This window comes from Aedes aegypti, chromosome 1 (genome assembly GCF_002204515.2).
Source record: "Aedes aegypti strain LVP_AGWG chromosome 1, AaegL5.0 Primary Assembly, whole genome shotgun sequence".
NCBI lineage: Eukaryota > Metazoa > Arthropoda > Insecta > Diptera > Culicidae > Aedes > Aedes aegypti.
The window spans coordinates 222,604,912-222,627,980 of record NC_035107.1 but is presented as its reverse complement, the minus strand read 5'-3'; the positions used below and the strand labels follow the sequence as shown (position 1 = coordinate 222,627,980).

The following is a 23,069-nucleotide window of genomic DNA, read 5'->3' as shown; positions in this document are numbered from 1 at the left end:
AAGCCGGAAGACCGACAAGCAAAGATAATAATCAACAGAGAACCCGGACGAGGCCGCCGACTTCGTGGTAGGCCGCGCACACGATGGCTTTTTGCAGTTGAGGAGGACTTAAGGGCATTTAACGTTCAGGGCGACTGGAAGCGAATGGCCCAGAACCGAACCCAGTGAAGAAGACTCATCCATTCGGCGCAGATTCATCGTAGCGAATTGTAGCCCATCAAGTATCAAGTCAGTACGGTATCATATCAATATGGGTATCAAATTTAAGGATTTTTTAAGGTGATGCTTTCGGAAGCATTTCCAGAACCACTGATGGCCATGGTCATGGCCACTCTATAGTAGGTTAGAAGTTCCCCGTGGGATATGGACAATTCAAAACATGTCAGGAACCATATCAATATGGGTAACAAACTTCAGGATTTTTGAAGCTGAGGCTTCTAGAAGCATTTTTAGAACCACCGGCTACTATGGCCACTCTACAGTAGGTTCGAGATACCCCGGTTGATGTGACTAATTTCGAGCATGCCCGAAATCATATCAATATGGGTATCGAACTTCAACATTTTTGAAGACGATGCTTCTGGAAGCAGTTTGAAATCAGTTACTTTCCCAGGGGCACCTCAAACCTACTATAGGATTCTACCTAGATCCCGATGGTTCTAAAAATGCTTCCGTATTATGCTTGGGTATTATGCGATGTTTTCACAGGTTCTTTAGGAATTGTTTTTCAGGTTCCTCGAGGGAAAACTTCAGAAATTTTTCTAGTGATTTCTATTCTCTTCAGGTATATCTCTGTGATCTCCTTCAGAAATTTATTTATTGATTCCAACACCAAGTCTCCCAAAAAATCTTCCAGTGCTGTTTTAAGGGATGGTTAACTTCACGCTTTTCTTAACTATTTTGATTTCCACAGTCGTAACCATCTTCGAAAGTTTCCTACCATCCTAAAATAAATTCATTTGAGAATTTCCCAAGAAGATCTACGAGAATTCCTACGCCAGATGTCTAGTTTGCCATTCAGGAATTTGTATAAGAATTACTTTTAGGATTCATCCACATCTACCCTAAGAGTTGCTCAAAATTACCCGAGGAAATATGTTTAATATTCTTCCTGGAAATTCTCTTCAAATTAACTAGAGATTCCTCATGAAGCTTCTTCAGAAATTTCTCTAAAGATTTCTCCAACATTTTATGCGAAATGACTCCTGCCCAAGTAGTACGCGAAACATCTTTCAAAGAAAAGCTTTCCAAAAATGGTTTCAAAGATGTATCAATAATAGCATCTGTAACTTATCTAGTTCTAGTTCCGTTGCATATTAATCAAAAGCTCATAAGGTTTCATTGTCGTTCCAATGAACTTGCATTTCACCCCGTGTTTAACGTCTAACATTATTAAAACGGTGAGATTTTTTGCAAATGTCCTCTGCAAGCATCAATGAAGTGATGGTTATCAAGATGTGTTCTGTAACTTTGGAAACAAACTCTTGCAACTTCTCCAAAAATGCCTATTTTAATGTTATGTTTCAATATACTTTCATTTAGAGCATCCGCAACATAACTTCATTGCATGAAAGCTGCGTTTTAACCCGTATAGGCCTGAGTGGAAGCAAAAATACTGAAACCCTCACCGCTCAGAGAATTTTTAACGGACTCAAATGATTTTTTGTCAGTTCACTGGCCCACATATCTAGTTTCTAGAAGTGGCCAGAGGAACTCGGAAATATTCCTGTGGCCGGAGTTATTCCGGTGGGTCACTGGGTCAAGTCGGGTAAAAAAAGGGCTATTTTTTGGGACATGCAAAGTTACCTTTATTTATTTGCAATGACAATCATTTTAATTTGCATAAATCATTAAGAATTGACATTCAACATTGTAAATGAAAAGTTTTGCATCGTTTAAAATATACCGGATGTGGTCATTCGGACGTAATGCCTGGAAGAACCGGCTATAGATTTGTTGGATACTAATTCGTTTCAATTTTCGAAAAGAAGAAATCAAACATAATTGTGCACTAAATTGCATTCCCATAAGCTTGTCACAGATGTTCAGATACAAATTGGCCACTTTATCGTAAGTTTGAGGCGTCTCAGGACCCAAAAATGGTCATTTGTAGGATAAATCAAATGCAATACTCATAGTTATCCAATTCAATCGTTTCTCAAGAGGTTTACACTGATGCAATTTTCTTAAAATTCCGTCATGTAGTGGCCACATTATAACCGATTCCGGAAAAAAAACTGTGACTTGCAATTTGCCTACCTCAAGGGGCACATACGCACAGTACCCTTCTCACCTGACCTGACCCAGTGATCCACCGGAATAACTTTGACCACAGGAATATTTCCGCGTTCTTCCGTCCATTTCTAGAAACTAGATATATGTGCCAGTATACTGACAAAAAATCATTTGAATCCATTAAGAATTCGCTGAGCGGTGAGGGTTTTAGAATTTTTGCTTTCACTCAGGCCTATACGGGTTAATAATCTCATCTCAAGAAGATTCATCTCGGTTGCGTGAAAGTTGTATTAAACTACGTGTTTGACAGCTAAAAGTTTGTTTGTTTCAATCAAGTTGCAGTATAGTTCAGTTTCACCTCACGTAACATATTACAATCAAAACATGCTCCAGCAACCCAAGTAACCACTAAGCACTTGGATCAGCATTCATACTGCATTATATGCGTATGAACGGCAACGAAATTAATGCTCATTCAACGTATAGCTGCCTTTAGTGCTCCTTCAGAGCAGGTTTTGGTGAAATAACGTGCTGCTTTAATGCTAGACCTTCAGGAACGTTGCATTTGACTGTCAAAAAATGTAACGCCTAAGGTAAGAGCAAGACAAAACAAAAATATGTTTACCCTCCTTTTCTCTCCCATGACACTGCTTGATTGAGATGTTTTTTTTTTGTTTGGAAGTATATTTTTGCTTTTGGCATCCGTATTGGGACTTGAACTGATGACCTGGAAGATTGATAACAGCGTGTGGATGATGGTTTTCCGCGCTACAGAATAAGCTAGAGACGTTGTATGCTGTGTGAAGATTTTTACCCTATTTAAGGTGCGTGCGGTTCGCCTAGGTTCCCGATACAGCTAACCATATACGAGCATATTATTCAGGTGCAGAATAATACAAAATGAGGATCGTTTGAGATCAGCTGGTAAAACAAATTTGTTCCTGTAGAACTAACGCATTCCCTTGTATGAAAAGCAAAATAGAGAGGTTTGTGCTGGCTAGTTTTCCAATTAAATTATTCTCAATGGCAACAATTCGGGAGTTCGAAGTTGCTGATGTTGTCTTGGGTGTTATGCGAGAAAAACAGAATGAAAACACTTGTTGACAGTTCCTTGCGTGATTTTTCATTGGTGCGAGTGCGATTCAATATTTCTTTCATCGTCGTTGCCGCTAATAGCCCCATTCTATGGGTATGAGAAGGACAAAAATACTATCAAATCAGTAACATATCTGTACTTCTCTTACGAAGAATTAACACAGCAACAAAAAAGCATTCCAAGTGTTCCGTACCGAAAACAGCTCGTGCAGTTGAAATGCTTGTAATTGACCAAGTGTCTTTGAGTAGAATTGCGTTTCCTAATCAAAGGCAGCTATGCAATCATACTGCTTGACTAGGGCAGCAAGCAGTTCAAATGCTGAGAGCGGCCAGCTGTACAGCCTATTTAAATGCTTGGTGGTTGCCTGGGAACAGTTTGTTTTTACATGGTGTTTCTCATATGTTGCGCGAAAGTTTTTACAAAAAACGTGTCCATATTTTGCCAATAATGAACTTGTATTCCGAAGGGTTTCTATATTATATGAATATGTTGCATACAGGCTCCGCCTCTTGCGCTTTTTGCGTTGCTATTCAGTGCAATCGTAAGTCATATTTTCAACGATTTTCAACTCTGATTAGTTTCAAGAGAAATGTTTATTCTTGAGTTGAAACAAACTGTGTTGCTTGGGTGTGGTTCTTTCAATTAATTTCTTGTGTATTTTTCAAGTAAAATTGTCATGGCTTCTTCATAAGTTCATCTGGGGTTCCACACCACTTAATATTACAGTAAATATTCTAGTAATTGCAATCATCTAAGCAATCTACGGAATCCGTTAAGACTACCTCAAAAGTCCAGGAGTTCGTTCGAAGAACTTTGTGGGAGTTCATCGTAGATTACTTTCAAACTTAATCACAACTCCCGGATTTTTGACAAATTTCACCAACAATTTCTAAACTTAATCCTTGATCTTTGTTCTGGTGATAATCCTGGGAAAATAAGTGGGTAAATTGTTTGAATACATCTCTGGGAAAATTATCTAAAAACTTCTAGAATAATTCCCAATGGAATCTTAGAAACAATCTCTGGAGTAATTCCTGAAGAAATTCACTGGTTGAAATATGAACGATTATATTGAAGGAAATTTTAGAAAATCCTTTGAAAAAATATGTTGTAAACGGGAATCTTGGTGGAAGTTTCAAGAAAACGATGATAAAATCATTAGATACATTCGTGGAGTACACATGATTTTCTTGAAAAATTCTGAAAGGTTCTTTGGAGTAACTAATGCTGGAATCTCTGAGGTAACTTCTATGGCTTTCCTTATAAAAATTCTTCGTTGAATTCCTAAGGTATTTCAAACGAAATCCTTAGGAAGTTCATGAAAATCACAAAATGAATTGCTGAACACTTCATTTTGTAATTTAATTGAAGCAAACATTGGGAAAATTTATAGATTTTTAGGGTATTTTTTTCCATCAAGAATTTCTAAATCAATCCCGACTCAAAAACACAAAATTTGGAAAATGTCAAAATTTCACAAGAATTCCCAATTGAAGCTTTATATGGATAATTGCTTTCCAGAGCTACTTTGACAGTTAATATTTCCATTTCCATGGCATTTCGCTGAAAGTCCTTTCTATTATTTTGTAATGTATTTTTGAACAAGAATTAAGAAAAGAATAACTGTTAGCTCATTAATTGACATTTTCGCCATTAAACGATTACAACAACATTATCAACTAACCTTCATCCAGCCAACATACTTTTCACATGAAAAAAACACACTAAAATGTGCATAACTTTTTTGTTTCTCGATGGATTTTGCTGAAATTTTCAGAACTTCCCGAAAAACTTTTCTAGTTTATGGTCCAGGAAACTTGGGAATATGGTCCACGTGGTTCCGGAGTTATTCCGGATTGTCTTGGGGTACCAAAATTGGCCACATCGTCCATTCAACGGATATCTCCAAACCCAGATGAGCTAGAAGGTTGGTGTTTTCGGCAAAGTTGTTCAGCAGACCAAGAGCTATCCGTCAGTAACAATCTTAGTTGGGAATTTATCCGCTAGGTGGCGCTAGTAGCATTTTTCTTCAATCTTCTATATCTCAAGATCCTGATGAGCTAGAAGGTTGGTCTCTTCAGCAAAGTTGTTAAGCAGACCCAGAGCTATCTGGCAGTAACAATCTTAATTGGGAATTTATCCGCTAGGTGGCGCCAGTTACAATTTTTCTTCAATCTTCTATAGCTCAAGATCCTGATGAGCTAGAAGGTTTGCGTCTTCGGCAAAGTTGTTCAGCAGACCCAGAGCTATCCGGCAGTAACTGTTTCAATTGGGAATTTATCCACTAGGTGGCGCTAGTAGCATTTTTCTTCAATCTTCTATATCTCAAGATCCTGATGAGCTGGAAGGTTGGTGTCTTCGGCAAAGTTGTTTAGCAGACCAAGAGCTATCCGGCAGTAACAATCTTAGTTGGGAATTTGTCCGCTAGGTGGCGCTAGTTACATTTTTCTTCAATCTTCTATATCTCAAGATCCTCTAGAGCTAGAAGGTTGGTGTCTTCAACAAAGTTGTTCAGCAGACCAAGAGTTATCCGGCAGTAACAATCTTAATTGGGAATTTATCCGCTAGGTGGCGCTAGTTACAAATCTCCTTCAATCTCATATGTCTCAAGATCTTGATGATCTAGAAGGTTGGTCTCTTCGGCAAAGTTGTTTAGCAGATCACGAGCTATCCGGCAGTAACAATCTTAGTTGGGAATTTATCCGCTTGGTGGCACTAGTCACAATTTTTCTTCAATCTTCTATATCTCAAGATCCTGTAGAGCTAGAAGGTTGGCGTCTTCGGCAAAGTTGTTTAGCAAACCAAGAGCTATCCAGCAGTAACAATCTTAGTTGGGATTGTATCCGCTAGGTGGCGCTAGTAACATTTTTCCTTCAATCTTCTATATCTCAAGATCTTGTAGAGCTAGAAGGTTGGTGTCTTCAACAAAGTTGTTCAGCAGACCAAGAGTTATCCGGCAGTAGCAATCTTAATTGGGAATTTATCCGCAAGGTGGCGCTAGTTACAAATCTTCTTCAGTCTTATATATCTCAAGATCCTGATGAGCTAGAAGGTTGGTGTCTTCAACAAAGTTGTTCAGCAGACCAAGAGTTATCCGGCAGTAGCAATCTTAATTGGGAATTTATCCGCAAGGTGGCGCTAGTTACAAATCTTCTTCAGTCTTATATATCTCAAGATCCTGATGAGCTAGAAGGTTGGTGTCTTCGGCAAAGTTGTTCAGCAGACCAAGAGCTATCCGTCAGTAACAAACCTAATTGGGAATTTGTTCGCTAGGTGGCGCCAGTTACAAATTTGGAATAAAATTCTTCTTAAACAAATATGGCAGCGCCACTAAAACTCAAACCAACTTGATCCCTATTAGGTAGATTTTAGCCATCCACTATTATTTGCCGAAAAACTAACCTTCCTGCTTATCATATTGTTGAATTAGATAAGTTCTATGAAAATAGTACTAGTGACATTTAGGGAACAAAATTTTAATCGATGTTATCACTATCAGACAGATATTGGGGCTCTAAACTGTTTAGTGAATCATTTTTTAGCTATTTGGGACCACCAAATTCAGAATTTTGGGGAGGTTACTAGCACCATACAGCAAATGAATATTGGTTCAGTTTTCTATTTCAGATGGCGCTTGATCTATTGAACTTCCAGTATAGGTACATTGACACTCAAATCTCAACCATGAGGTTCTCCCACAAAAGCAAAATCGACTTTTGGATGCAAAATCACGAAAAAATTCAATCATGAAACACATTGAGTGTCTGTCAAAGCCCAATGTTATTATTTACATTAGAAAGGAGCGTTATAATTCTAGCAGAAAAAGAAAGAATTAGGACTCTATATGGAAATGGACTCGGTATAGTGATTAGAACATACGCTGAGGACCTGGGATGCGACCCATCTAAGAGATAATCATTTAAAATTTTAGAGACGACTTCCTTCTGAAGGGAAGTAAAGCCGTTGGTCACGAGATGAACTAGCCCAAAGCTCGTTCTTCTACTTCTTCTTCTTCTTGGCATTACTTCCTCACTAGGGCAGAACCTGCTTCTCAGCTTAGTGTTCAATGAGAACTTCCACAGTAATTAACTGAGAGCTTTTTTTGCCAAAGTTGCCATTTTCGTGTGGCAGGTACGATACTCAATGCCCAGAGAAGTCAAGGAAATTTCCATTATGAAAAGATCCTGGGCCTACCGGGAATCGAATACCTTCAGCATGGCTTTGCTTTATAGCCGCGAACTCCAACCACTCGGCGAAGGAAGGCTCCACCAAAAAATCTCGTAAATAAAATATAAGGCTTTGAAAGAAAACAGCATTTAAAACAAATTGATGATCCAACTCATTTATTGTAGCTGTTGAGCTGCGAAATCAAGCGTGAAAAATCTCGATCATAAAATATAAGAAATTTAAAATTTTCGCCACGATGTGAACAACTTTGCCGAAGACAAACTGGAGCCACCCAACATTGATCTGCTTGTTAACTTTTCATAAGTAAAATTGAAGAAAATTTGTTACTAGCGCAAGCTAGCGAATAATTTCCCAATCACTACCAGATAGCTATTGGTCTACTAAACAACTTTGCCGAAAACGCCAACCTTCTAGCTCATCAGGATCTTGAAATATAAAAGATTGAAGAAAATTTGTAACTGGCGCCAACTAACGAACAAATTCCCAATTATGTTTGTTACTGCCGGATAGCTCTTGGTCTGCTGAACAACTTTGCCGAAGACACCAACCTTCTAGCTCATCAGGATCTTGAAATATACAGTACTGACCCGATTTTGTCAGCCCCCGATTATGTCTGCCCCCGATTTTGTCAGCTTTTTGACCCGATTTTGCCAGCCTATTTTAAATTTGTCAAAAAATTGTTATCGTCATATTTTACCACGTTAACATTAAAATTTATGATGATGATTGATTTCATGCACGCACGGGCGTTGCCAGAGGGGGCTATGGCAATGCCTTTTATTAAGTATTAAAAATCTATATTACCAAAATTAAGGAGGGGGAGCCCCTGATAAAAATACTGGCTACGCCCATGTCCATCGCCCTCCTAAAAGTCCATGTAACCATGTAACACGTCAACTCTTAGTCTGCTAAACAAATTTTCCGTAGACACAAACCTTCTAGCTCATCAAGATCTTGAGATATAGAAGATTGAAGAAAAATTGTTACTAGCGCCACCTAGCGGATAAATTTCCAATCAGGATTGTTACTGACGGATAGCTCTTGGTCTGTTGAACAACTTTGCCGAAGACACTAATCTTCTAGCTCTACAGGATCTTGAGATATAGAAGATTGAAGAAAAATTGTAACTAGCGCCACCTATCGGATAAATTCCCAACTAAGATTGTTACTGCCTAATAGCTCTTGGTCTGCTAAACAACATTGCCGAAGACACCAACCTTCTAGCTCATCAGGATCTTGAGATATGGAAGATTGAAGAAAATTGTAACTAGCGCCACCTAGCGGATAAATTTCCAACTAAGATTGTTACTGCCGGATAGCTCTTGGTCTGTTGAACAACTTTGCCGAAGACACCAATCTTCTAGCTCTACAGGATCTTGAGATATAGAAGATTGAAGAAAAATTGTTACTAGCGCCACCTAGCGGATGAATTCCCAATTAAGATTGTTACTGCCGGATAGCTCTTAGTCTTCTGAACAACATTGCCGAAGACACTTACCTTCTAGCTCATCAGGATCTTGAGATATAGAAGATTGAAGAAAAATTGTAACTAGCGCCACCTGATGAACAAATTCCCAACTATGTTTGTTACTGCCGGATAGCTCTTGGTCTGCTGAACAACTTTGCCAAAGACACCAACCTTCTTGCTCTACAGGATCTTGAGATATAGAAGATTGAAGAAGATTTGTAACTAGCACCACCTTGCGGATAAATTCCTAATTAAAATTGTTACTGGCGGGTAGCTCTCGGTCTACTGAACAACTTTGTCGAAGACATCAACCTTCTAGCTCTACAGGATCTTGAGATATAGAAGATTGAAGAAAAATTGTAACTAGCGCCACCTAGCGGATAAATTCCCAACTAAGATTGTTACTGCCTAATAGCTCTTGATCTGCTAAACAACATTGCCGAAGACACCAACCTTCTAGCTCATCAGGATCTTGAGATATGGAAGATTGAAGAAAATTGTAACTAGCGCCACCTAGCGGATAAATTTCCAACTAAGATTGTTACTGCCGGATAGCTCTTGGTCTGCTAAACAACTTTGCCGAAGACACCAACCTTCTAGCTCATCAGGATCTTGAGATATGGAAGATTGAAGAAAAATTGTTACTAGCGCCACCTAGCGGATAAATTCCCAACTAAGATTGTTACTGCCGGATAGCTCTTGGTCTGCTGAACAACTTTGCCGAAGACACCAACCTTCTAGCTCATCATGATCTTGAGCTATAGATGGTTGAAGAAAAAATGTTACTAGAGCCACCTAGCGGATAAATTCTCAATTAAGATTGTTACTGACGGATAGCTCTTGGTCTGTTGAACAACTTTGCCGAAGACACCAATCTTCTAGCTCATCTGGGTTTTGAGATATCCGTTGAATGGACGATGTGGCCAATTTTGGTACCCCAAGACAATCCGGAATAACTCCGGAACCACGTGGACCATATTCCCAAGTTTCCTGGACCATAAACTAGAAGAGTTTTTCGGGAAGTTCTGAAAATTTCAACAAAATCCATCGAGAAACAAAAAAGTTATGCACATTTTAGTGTGTTTTTTGCATGTGAAAAGTATGTTGGCTGGATGAAGGCTAATCAATCATAATTGTACGAAAGCTATTTGGTCATCGTTTGTTTCAACAATCGATTTTACATTAGCGTCTTACATTTAGACGGTGTTCACATTTATTTTGAGGGCCCCTAAATGGAACTCCGCACCGGGCCCCAAAAACCGTAGCTACGTCACCAGGGAACCTACTATAGAGTGGTCAGAGCTGGTAATTTAAACTAATTAAAAAATATGTGGGACGACCAAAGCTTTCTCAAAGTTTCTCAAAGCATTAAGTTACATAAGGGATTGTTTAGTAGTTTGCAGATTTGCATCTACATAACTAATAAATTGATTCCGATCTCTTTTTCAAACATTTTTTCATTTTTTTTTGAATTTTTCATAAAACAGATTTTACATATGTTTTTTGTATGTTCATCAATAAAAAATTACGGGAAAAAAAAAACTTTTCTGTTGAGGACTTTTTTTCTGCCACTAAGTTCTGCATGCTGAATATTTTTCTAGACAAAAAATTGGTTAGTTTCAAAATATTCTTGAAAACATCTTTCAAAAATTTTCCGAAAGGGATAAGGCAATGTTCCCGAAACAATATCTAGAAGAAATCCAGGTGTAATTTATGAAAAAAATTGAGAAGAAACACTTGGAGATCTTTGTTAGGTAATTCCTAGAGGAGATATATGAAAAATTCGCAGACGAATGTTTTGTAAAACACCCTCCACCTCCCCCCAACGAAAATTCTGGTTACACCCACGGGGTTGGCCAAGCAAACACTACCGAGCACTTTTAGTATACACTGCAGATCACGCTAGACAGTAGGGGCTGGTATAGAGTGGTTGATCGAACGATTGAACACTTACCGCTTTGGCGTAGGCTTTGCCAATTCCATCGGTTGCTCCGGTGACCACTGTGGAGAGAGATAGAGAGTAGAAAACAAGATGTTAGTGACTGCGATGTGACACTAGTCTGGTTCCAATTTGCTGCGCATGCTATGATGCGGATAAGCTTAGCTGAGCCCACTCCCCGTAACAGCGAACTAAGATCGAAACTGCTTTACCGATCGAAACAGGTCTATTGGCGAACCAGCTCAACTTAATACCTATGACATACGGTGTAATTATTTAGCTAGGTGATCAGCGAGGAAGTTCTCGGTGAAGGTTGCGATAAATTAACGGGTTCTGGACATGCGCTTAGAAGCGCGAGTTCTTCCTGATGCACTCAAAGTTGACGTTTTAGAGTTATTACTGAAGGAAGAAAAAGTCAATTTCACAAAGCTCAATATCGATGAAATTTTATCTTTTGAATTGTTATAAAAAATTCCGCAATGTAGTATTACATGACCGTAAAAAATTCCGTTCGTTAGTCCCATCGGTAAAGCAAACATCGTTACACCCGAGAGAGGCAAGAACAGTTTGTGTTTAAGACGAAGTAATTTACAATTATAGTGGCGCGCGCGATCACCATTAGTAGTACCTATAGCCGATGAACACCCTTCATTATTGCCGATAGAGGTCACCGGGATCAGAGGTACTCCCTCATCCATGTTGGACGTTGGATCATCTTGAATCGCCTTGACATTTGCGCTTCCCTCAGGAACGCCGGCTTACATCACACCTATGTTATACAGCCAAACAGATGTAACACTGAAGAAATTTCCATTTCAGATTTGCTATGTTTCGAACCTCTTCTTGGTGTTCGACGTTTCACACTAGTGACATCTGCAGGCCTTTTTGGACAAAACAGTATCACGTGCAATATGGACACCTGATGATAATGAAGTAAATTTTATTTCGTCTAAATGTTACATCTGTTTGTCTATGCCTGATAGGAATGGACCGATGCACGGGTTCACTATTTGACGTTTAAGCGGTGCCGTGTTATTTATGTGACCATGGAAACTAGTGAATTCGGCACCGCTCAAACGTCAAATTAGTGAACTCGTGCATCGGTCCATAGAAGAGAGTTGCGTGTCGGAGTGGCAATTAATAGTAGGCTACTGTTGCGTGTTGCCACTTAGTAACAGTCACCATGGCGACGACGATCATATCTAGCGTTGCATCTTGTTTTTCCCGCGTGGTGTCACGGAACTAAATCTGCGTCACGGAACTACGCGGTAATTAGGGCAACGCGTGCGGATGGAATCCCAATGCAGTTGAGATTCATCGCATAAAAAAATAGCTGATAGGAAGATTTCTCATTTGAGATGCAATATTTGCGCGATGATGAGCTTACACAATATGAGGCGAATCAAGCGGTGGCTATAAAGTTCAAGTAGTCGTTACCTTTGGCGGTTTTCACACCATTAAAGCTCGGTTCGAGATGGGATGGGTCACGGGCTGGGCAACTGTTCTTCTACTTTTCGATTGGATGGAAATTATTGCTGACCATCTAGTTATATGATATTAAGGTTTCGGAACCCAAGCTCCTTGGATTCCGCTTATTTTGATTGTTCTGATCATATTCATTTAATTTCTAATCCCTTTCTCTACAGTTATTTTGGTTGATCTAGCAAAATATCCTTTCTTGCCTTTTTTAATGTATAAATTTTGGTTTATGAAGAACCTTACACACTTAAATTATTTTACGGATTCCTGTAAAATCTCAACAGCTGAACAGTTCGGTGAAAAAAATTAATGGAGTACGGTAATTTTTTACAGTATTCGGTGAAAAATCACCGGAATCCGTAAAATTTCGACGGAAATTCACCGTATGAGCTTAGTGTGTAGACCATAGACCTATCACGATTATTTTTCAATTTACATATGGACGATTTTCCTACGAAAACAATATTTTCAAATATCAGTTAATCTCTTCAAACAAAAATCATCCTCAAAATTTTATCATCATGAATAGAAGAAAAGGTAATCTTCCTAATGGCCTTAAAAGATTTAAGATCTGTTGGCGCCTTTCAGAGATATTTACATTTGAAAACAACCATATTTTCGGAGAAAATTCTTGATAAGTTTGCAACCATAAGGGATAACAACCTAGAGATAAAACTGCTTCAAGAAAAAAGTGCACCAAACAATGTTTTTATGAGAAAATTTAGCTTAACTTGCTCAGCTTAGCTAGCTAAGCTTAGCTTAGACTGACTATACATATTAATAGTAGCCTGGGAGTGCGAACTGGAAATCAACAAGCAGCCAGGCTGCTGTCAAGTTAAGTTTTTCATGAAAATGATCCGAGTATGCCTATAGGAGTGTACGACCATTACTTGATCACGCTAAAAAATGTTATGCATTTTATGTGACACAATAACTTCCAACTTTGGAAGAAACGTCATACTTGGTCTCATTTATGCATAAATTTATCAAAAGTCTGGTAAAATATGTTTTTTACTAAGGACGATGTCAAAAAGTGTCTGATTCAACCGATTTATCGGACTTATTACCAGCATCAATCTGCAGTAGTTTTGTGTGAAGAATGTTTAGTGTGCACCTTGAAAATGGTTTCCTGCGAGACAAGCAAACAAGCAACGGTTAGCACTGGTGGAAAAATGGTGTTCAAATTAAAAGCTCAAAATGCTCGAATCCGCACCCTTCAGATAGTAGCTATTCCGTGATTGACCGAAGTCAATGAAGATGTACAAAGAATCAACTAGAAGTTCGGCTGGGATTGGCCAAAATTTTCTTCAGTGTGCATAATTCGGTCCCCTAATTTATTCAGGGTCGATAACGGCGCCGTTCACGTCCTTGCAATCAGGTAGGATTAAGGGGAAGGAATGTTAGTGTGTAACCTTTGCTATTTGGAGATCGTGTTAACCTCTGCATCTCTACAAAGGATGCTGGAACGGACGAACCGTTCATAGTTTGTTGAAAAAATCATGTTGTTGTAACAATTAAATGTGCCGTCATACATATGTTACAGTTTTGGAATAAAAGCATGAAACGAGCTCACCAATTCATCCTTCATCCTTGACTAAGCAGCCAATCCACTTTCAGCTTCTCTTAACGCACACAGACTAACTGAGAAAGAAATTACTGTGGAAATAACATTTTTGCTTTTCATGCAAAAAATTGCTCTGATGACGCAAAACAAAAAAACACGAATGCTTGGGCTCCCACAAAGCACTGCCCGGCAAAACGCGCGCAAACCGAAAGAACCACTAATTTGTTACGATAAATTAAATATAAACAGTTATTAGCATTAGCATTAGCATTATGCATTTTGCACAAATTCGTAGGTGGTACAGTCCTAGACTATTGTATGAGGGTTGCCTCCTTCCCGTCCGTTACCAAAGTCAGAAATTTGGGACTAACTTCTAACTCTTGGACAAGATTGACGCATCCTCCAATAGTCGAGAGCTGTCCTGGCCACGTCCTTGCGAAAGCTGGGGAATGGGAAAGGATGATTGATTGAACACCTACTTAAGAAAGATGCAGAGAACTCTACGACCTCTCATAGGTGCTACGGGATGTTGTGGAATGTTGATGGAGAGGGTAGTGCCATAGGATACGTTTGGTAGACGTTCTGGCCGTTAAATGATTAATATTTACGAATTGTGATCATGCGCTGCTACAGGTCGCTCCTGTAGTAATGAACAAAAGCATGAGCCGTAACTTAGCCCATCAAAATACACGCACCGTACGAAAAATCAACAAAACACTTCAGTTTTAGAATCAACACGATTAACACACACATGAGATAAAAAAAAACGAGTCGGGCGAAATAAATTTCAGAAGCCATCACAGAACACTCTCGAGCAAAACGCAAGCAAATTGAATAAATGTAAAAGAGAAAACAAGACTCCACAAATCATCTTCAGATATGATCTCCAGAAAAAAAAAAACACTTTTGTCACTTTAAAAACATGTTTCCATAGAACATTTGCACGTGGCATATCACCATCCGCCGAATCTAATTTTCACCAGGCGAATCGAGAAAAAAACGCGAACGAGGTAACGTGACACAAAATTCAAAACGCAGCCGCACGCGCGCATGGCTTGCTGCGATCCATCCATAAATTTAATATAAACAGTTATAGAGAGAAAACCAATTTTTCATAGACCACTCTACGTTTTTGTTAAAAATATCATAGCTCAAATATCATACAGGATAGACATTTGATTTAAGGGCCCAGATAGCCGTAGCGGTAAACGCGCAGCTATTCAGCAAGACCAAGTGAGGGTCGTGGGTTCGAATCCCATCGGTCGAGGATCTTTTCGGGTTGGAAATGTTCTCGACTTCCCAGGGCATAAAGTACCATCGTACCTGCCACACGATATACGCATGCAAAAATGGTCATTGGCATAGTAAGCTCTCAGTGAATAAGAACACTAAGCTGAGAAGCAGGCTCTGTCCCAGTGGGAACGTAACGCCAGAATGAAGAAGAAGAAATTTGATTTCCTCGGCAAAGCTGCTCAAAAACAGTTCTCTAAAACATTGTAGGACATCGTATAGGTCTAAATGCATCAGTAAATAAGGTTATTTTCCATAATTTTAAACCATGAGGGCCACCTAATTCCACATCACCGGAAAAATGTATGAAAAATATGGAGAAACTTTCTCAAAGACATCATACTATGCTGCACAGAATGAAGAATGAATGACCGTTTTTCCACACAAAATTGTTAAGTTTGGAGAATTGCATCTCGTCTTCTAGCACTCTTCTCATAAACAAACTTTTGAGCTATGGCAACTTCGAAATGTTGACAAAAATGATAAAATTTTAAATTCGAAACAATGTTTAAACTACAAATACCTACTCATAGCAACATGCTCTTGCAAAATTGTACATTTGACGAGACACACAAGTTTGTAGAACAATATTTTTCAGTATAACTGATTAGTAGGAAAAAAGTGTTTTCTCTATTCTCGGCGATTTAGAGGCGTATAATGTCTTCAGAAAAGTGGTTTGTAGATGAATTTTGCATTATTTCTGATAAAGATCTAGTTAAAACCTACAACATTGCTGGAACCAGCTCGCCGATGACTTTAAAATCTTGTGTGTTACAGGCGAATTTCGAGTTTTTTAAAGTGAGTTTTCATAATTTACAAAAAAGATGTTATCACTGCTTCTGTAGCAAGAGTTGCCTAATGTATGGCTTTTTGAATGCCGCTAAAATAAACATTTTATCGAACCAACTCCATAAGTTATGGGCATTTAAAGATTTCATAGTTTTTCACTTAAATTTTCTTATAACTTTAAAATCGCAAGAATGCAAACTTGCAATTTTCAGCAAAACTGTATATCATTACTTCGTCAACAATATTCACGTAGAACGGAAAACAAAAAGTTTGATAAAAAACTAATTTTTCGGGCCCACCCTAAGATAACACTTTCAGAATTAATTTACTTGGCTTAAATGACGAGTTAGATCAAAAATGTCTTTGAAAAAGTTGTTCATAAACACACAATTTTTGTAAAATTGCGTTAAATGTGCCTGTTTGTTTTATTCGAACAATATTCACTTCAATGTGACTGAAAATTACGTAATTTTACTTCCTTAATACGTCGGGCACATATGACGTAACTTTCTAAGTTAGTATGCAATTCAGCCGTCTCCTATCGAAAGATCGTCGAATTTTTAGGGTCGATCACAATACTCTTTAAATTTTCTTAACAGTGGTCATCGATTCGAAAATTATGATTCTTCCTATTTTTTTAAAAAACAAAGTCTTAAGTGCTTTTAGATGATCTGGCCGCATTCCAGTGTGTTCCCCAGGGGCAGTTGCAAATAATTTGGCGTTTGTGAAACGTAGCTTGTGACAAATCATGAATTTGTAATTCAAGTTCAAAGAACGGTTTTCAATAACTTGGACATATGCCGGGTAGTTGATTTCCTGTGAAAAGTAGCTGAAACCAGGGATAGGGTGCGACTCAAAACTCTTTCAGTGCAGCACGCGCTGCCGGGAGACAGCACGTTCAATTTGAAAGAGACGTGCTAGTGCAATATGAATTGTGTTACACCCATTCTTTTTTGTGTGCTTAAACTCCCATGTGCCGTTGCTGATAATCTCTCTGAGCATTAGGCAAGGCTCTCTCAAATAACATCACTTTGCTTTGATGACGGAGTACGGATGGATGCCACTCTCAAACGAACCACACAAACGTTTGTTTACTTCATAAATTATACATGATTTTGCCTCACACACAGGGTAGATGTACCAATAGTGGAGGTACTAAGAACGATTAATTTTCATTTAACCGCTTAAATTCAAGAAGCGCAATTAATGAACATATTAATGTTGTAACGGGAAGAAACGACCATTGACTTAATGAGAAAAATGATTTCATCGCAGAAGCCAACGGCATGTCAGTGAAAAATAGTACCTACATACACTGTTCCTTTAGTTGCAGTATATTTTTAATTTGTCCACTAATTTGACGTTTGAGCGGTGCCGAATTCACTGGTTGCTATGGACACATAAATAACACGGCTCGGCTAAAACGTCAAATAATGAACTCGTGCATTGGTCCATAGTAAGAAAAGTTTTAGCAATTTTAGTGATATTTCATAAACTTTCAAGTAATTTGCACGCTGTTTTCAACTATTTTGTGTATCAAAAAGCCAATACGTCGATTGGCAGTGTCAATTCTGTGGTTAATGCAATAAAATATGTGAAAATGCCCTTACCATAACTAAATGGATTACTTATCCTACTTCGACAATTTCGACGACTTAGGTATACTTTTCGTGTTGACAATTTCCTGAACAAACGGTTGCTTTGATTAGATTCAATCTATCTGACAAAATTTCCGCGTGATCGTTGTGTTTATGGGTCAGTGCACAACAATCTAACTCTCTCTTTTACTCTTACATAAAATTTGTAAACAACAAGGTCAGTAAACGTCAAAATACCAAACAAAATCAAAACAGTGCAGAGCCCCATTGTCGTTTTTGTTTTCAGGAACTGGATCGGTGATCAATACATAAACAAACCAACTTCAAGCATAGTTCGCATAGCATAGTTGTAGTTCGGTCGAACCTGAATCGGGTTGGGGTTGAAACTGTGATTCAGAACGGATTGCGTCAGTTTCAACCTAGATTCAAAAACGAATTCGACATATGTTATTGCTGTGTGCAATTCCACGAAAGTGTCAAGAGTTTTGTCGGTTTTTTTGACCCCCCCTCTCCCGAGGGAAGATTTGTTGTATGAAATTAAAAATAATTTGTCTGGCACGTAACAAATATCTTCCTGCCCCCTCCACATGACTCACCCTACACATAACTCCTTACTTAATTAGTGAACGGCCTCTAATTACAAAATAATTTCCGAACATTGTAAAAAATGTCCTACGTCCTAGTTTTAAATTCACGTGCTTCCTACGTAAGGGCCCATTCACAAATTTCATAACGCTGAAGGGGGGGGGGGGGGGGTGTCCTTAAGATGTTAAGGCTCATACAAAATTTGAAAAATATTCATACAAATTGCCTTACGAGGGGGTGGGTGGGTGTCAAAAATGGCCATTTCCGGCTATATGAAATTTGTGAATAAACCCTAAAATGATTTTGAAGTGTAGAGCAAGCAACAAAATAATTCGACACCGCCGTCAGTCACATTCGTTCTCGATTACGTTTCCAATGAAAAGCACCAAACGAAACACATTGTGCTTTACTCCAAGAGTTTTAAAGAGTAGAGCTGGAGCTATCTTTTGTCTCTCACACAGTTGCGGCAATACTCGCACCTTCTTTTGTGTCACTCAACAAAAACAGGAGACGCACGCAAAAGTCGGGTGCAACACATGCATATTTTGCACCGCTCCGAGTTTTCTGCCATTCTCTGGCTGAAACCTAGCTCACGGCACATTAAACTTCATTAATTTGCAAACCAAACCCAAAGGGCTGATGTGATTCCTGAACTCATTATTTGAAGAATTATTTCGAAATTGGCTGTTAGATTTTTACAAAGAATTCCTGGTGAAATACCGGACAAAATCAGTTTGGAAATTTGGTGAGAATTTCTCTGTGAACAATTAGGAGAAATATAAGTTTTCAAACAATATATCTAAAAGAATATCCGTTCTTTTTTAATTTTTATCATTGAATGTAGATTTCAATAAGAACGAAACAAATCAGAACCAGATAAAGTTTAATGGGTCGATATTACAGGAACCACCGACTCTTGAGAATATTTAGGGTTGGAACATAAATTCGTGGGAAGTAATGAAATTTCCGAAATCGAATTTTTTTTTTGATGCCAGATGTCTTAGAAATGCATGAAACGTCAAGATCTGGTGTTATTTGGAATTTTTTTTTTTTAAATCGACCTTTTGGGACTTCGTAAATTTTTGAGTTGGTGGAGTGAATTGAATTTGAAATGAACGATTTGAATTCAATTGCTGAGAAATTCAAGGCAATAGTATTGAAACATATCCTATATCATTGTTGGTAATTGAAATCATATTATATGTGATATTTCATTAGGGTGGCTCATTTACTTTCCATTAGGGTGGTCCTTTTTGTTAAAAAATAAAAAAAATAAAAAAATTGAATTTTTATTGAATATTGAAGACAATAGTATTGGAACATCTCCCACATTATCGTAAGCCATTTTCTACATAAAATATGTGGTATTTTATTAGGGTGGTTCACTTATTTTCCATTAGGGTGGGCCTTTCTGTCGAAAAATCATAATTTGAATGGGATATTAAAAACAATAGTATTTTATCACCTCTTTCATCATCGTAGGGCATTTCCTTCATTAGATTCGTGATATTTTATTAGGGTGGCTCACTTATTTTCCATTGGTGTTTGCCGAAAATTAAAAAAAAATCAAGAAATTTTGAATTTGATCCTTTTAGTATTTTAACACCTCTTTTATAATCGTAGGCCATTGTCTTCATTTTTGTTTAGAGAGGCTTTAATTTCCTCTGAATTCATACGCCTCTAGTTCCATTTGATATGCGACATCATCGTAGGACACTGTTAACATATTTCATTAGGGAGTTTCTCTCATTTTCCATTAGGGTGCATCATTTTTCGTACAGTTTGAAACCATGATTTCTCGAAAAAGTCTCGTCCACTTTCCTTAATTATGGTGTCATCGTAAAAATTTCAACCTTAATATCTACAGACCGAAAGATTATGGTGTGGACTACTACATAATATTTGCGTAATGTTCGACGAAAAATGTAAAGGTAACTTAATTAACAAGGAAATTCCAAAGGAAATTCCAACGGAAATTCCAGAGGGAATTACGAAGGAAATTCCAGTGGAAATTCTGAAGGAAATTCCAGTGGAAATTCCGAATGAAATTCCAGAGAAAATTCCGAAGGAAATTCCAGACGAAATTTCTCAGGAATTTCCAGAGAAAATTTCGCAGGAAATTCTAGAGGAAATTCCGAAGGAAATTCCAGAGTAAATTTCGAAGGAAATTCTAGAGAAAATTCTGAAGGAAATTCCAGAGAAAATTCGGAAGGAAGTTCCAGAGAAAATCCCGAAATAAATTCCAGAGGAAATTCCAGAGATAAATTCGAAGAAAGTTCTAGGAGAAATACGGAAGGAAATTCCAAAGGAAATTCCGAATGAAATTCCACAGGAAATTCCGAAGGAAATTCCAGAGGAAATTCCAGAGATAAATTCGAAGAAAGTTCTAGGAGAAATACGGAAGGAAATTCCAAAGGAAATTCCGAATGAAATTCCAGAGGAAACGAAAATTATAGAGGTACTCCCGAAGAAAATTCCGAATTAATTTCAAAGCTTCAAAAGAAATTCCAAATGAAATTCCGAATCAAATTCAGCATGAAGCTCCAAAAGGAATTCCGATGGAAACTCCAGAAGAAATTCCGAAGCAAATTGCAAAGTAAATTTCGACGAAAATAACGTAGAAAATTCCAAATCAAATCCCGAAGGTTGCTCCAAAAGAAATTCCAAACGAAATTCCAAAGCAAATTCCGAAAGAAATTCCAAAGCAAATTCAAAAAGAAATTCTAAAGAAAACTCGGACGAAAATTGCGACGAAAATTGCGCAGAAAATTCCGAAGCCAGCTCTAAAATAAATTGCAAAGGAAATTCCATAAGAAAATCCGAACTTCCGAAGCGAATTCCAAAGAAAATTCCAAAAGAAATTCCAAAGGAAACGCCGAAGAAAATTTTGAAGAACTGAAGAAGGAAATTCCGAAAGTAATTCCAAAGAAATCCAAAATAACTTCCTGAAGCAACTTACTGGAAAATTCCAAAGGAAATTCCAAAAACTCCATAGGAAATTCCATAAAAAAATTCAAAGCAAATTCCGAATGAAATTCAAAAAGGAATTTCTAAGGAAATTTCTAAGGAAATTTCGAAGAAAAAATCACAGTTCCAAAAGAAATTCCAAAGGAAACTTCGATGGAAACTTTCAAAATATAAGGGAAATCCCGAAAAAAAAATTAAAAAAAAACTGAATAAAATTCTAAAAGAAATTCTGAAGCACATTCCAAAGGACATTCCGACGACAATTCAGAAAAATATCCAAAGCATATTCAAAAGGGAATTTCTAAGGAAATGCCAAAGAAAATTCCAAAGTAAATCCCGAAGCAAATTGCAATGAAAAAAAGGAAGTTAAAAGGAAATTTTCATTTTCATTTTGCAGCGTTTGGTGGGGCAATGAGAGCGCAAGTCAGTCCAAAGCCGGGGGAAGGGATAGGTAATGGCCGTAATAGTCTATGCGGACCACTTGAACACCATCGGAAAGGATAAGAAGGGTTGGGGTAGGGTATAGGGATTGGAGAAGACTTGACACAGTAATGCAATTAATGCTGCAAAATGTAAATGTGCTGAAAGCAATTTAATTTGAGTTTTGAAGTTTGATTTGACTTAATGAAATTCCAAATAGACCGGCCATTGTACAAGTAAGTAAGAATAAGCTGATCGCTTTCTATAAATTTTAAAAACAACAAAATAATAACAATATGAGATTGATGCTAAGGGCTGCTGATGGCACGATGCGACGCTTTAGGAGATTGTGATACTGATTGAACATTACCATAAAGAGCGCAATTCAATTGATGATGATAACTTTACAAACTTTATCTGTTTTTGCACTGATTGACGATGCTGATTTATATAAAAATATTTGATATTATTAGTTCATTTGTTTGTGTGATCTATGAGTTAATGAAGGAGAAATTTTACATACCCTTGATGATTATACTTCCCTGACCAGAAATATTCTATTTTGAGCACTCTTTTCGAAGCTATTCTATCCAGGTATCCATGTACTGCTTTCAATCCTGAAATTATTATTATTGTGCATGCTCATGCATTATATTAGTGATGCTCATAATCATGCAACAGATAAGAAGGAGAGAAAGAGAGAATATAGGAAAAGTGATTAGTAATGAGTTAATTATGTAGTTTTGTTAGAATTATAAACCATTAAACAGCAGTAATGAATAGCTTATAAAATGATTTTGCAGCACAGCTGAGCCTTTCGGATCTTAAGACCGATGTATAAAAATAATTTGTTTCGAAATTGTCCGCGTGGTCTTCTAGTGCCCCTATTAGATAAGAATCAGTCATAGACATACATACCGAATGCTCGCCATGACCCTATGACCAACATTTGTATATGTATAGCCTTAGCTGATGTGGCTTTTCTAATAGGTAATTCTTTCACTCATTGATTGTCTTCAAAACCTTGTCATGTATAGAAAATTGATTTTATTTTATTTATTACTACATTGAAGCTAAATTGTATTTATTAAGTACTAGGTATTATTTTGTTTTTTTATCACTATTGATATTATCAAGGCCAGAATTCCCAGTGAGTGAAGAATTTTATAGTACTAGAACACCATAGAAGATCGCTAAACATTACCTAATCATGGAACGGCTTTTTGCTCTATTATTTTAGGTAGATGCTATTGATCTCCCTTTGCTCCTATCCGCAACCCGGTGCACGCGCCCTGTTGGTTTTCGAAAACCTCGTAGAAGATTACAAACCGTCAATGGCATTCCCAATTACTACCCCACATTGCACATTCAAGGGTCTGATTGTGCTCCTAACTCACCCTCAGTTCGTAATCTTCTCGCCAGTTTGAAATTATATTTTCCCGAAGTGAAAG

General features: G+C 37.7%; 1 protein-coding gene across 9 annotated transcripts in view; it reads right to left on the bottom strand.

Moving 5' to 3' along the window:
• LOC5580011 (very-long-chain 3-oxoacyl-CoA reductase) overlaps positions 1-23,069 on the bottom strand; it is a 73,069-nt gene that overhangs the window by 36,319 nt on the left and 13,681 nt on the right. For all 9 annotated transcript variants that reach the window (XM_001653835.2, XM_001653836.2, XM_021857650.1 and 6 more), the window contains one exon: positions 10,942-10,988. In XM_001653835.2, the coding sequence (XP_001653885.2) occupies positions 10,942-10,988 (47 nt within the window). The remainder of the gene's footprint in view (positions 1-10,941; positions 10,989-23,069) is intronic.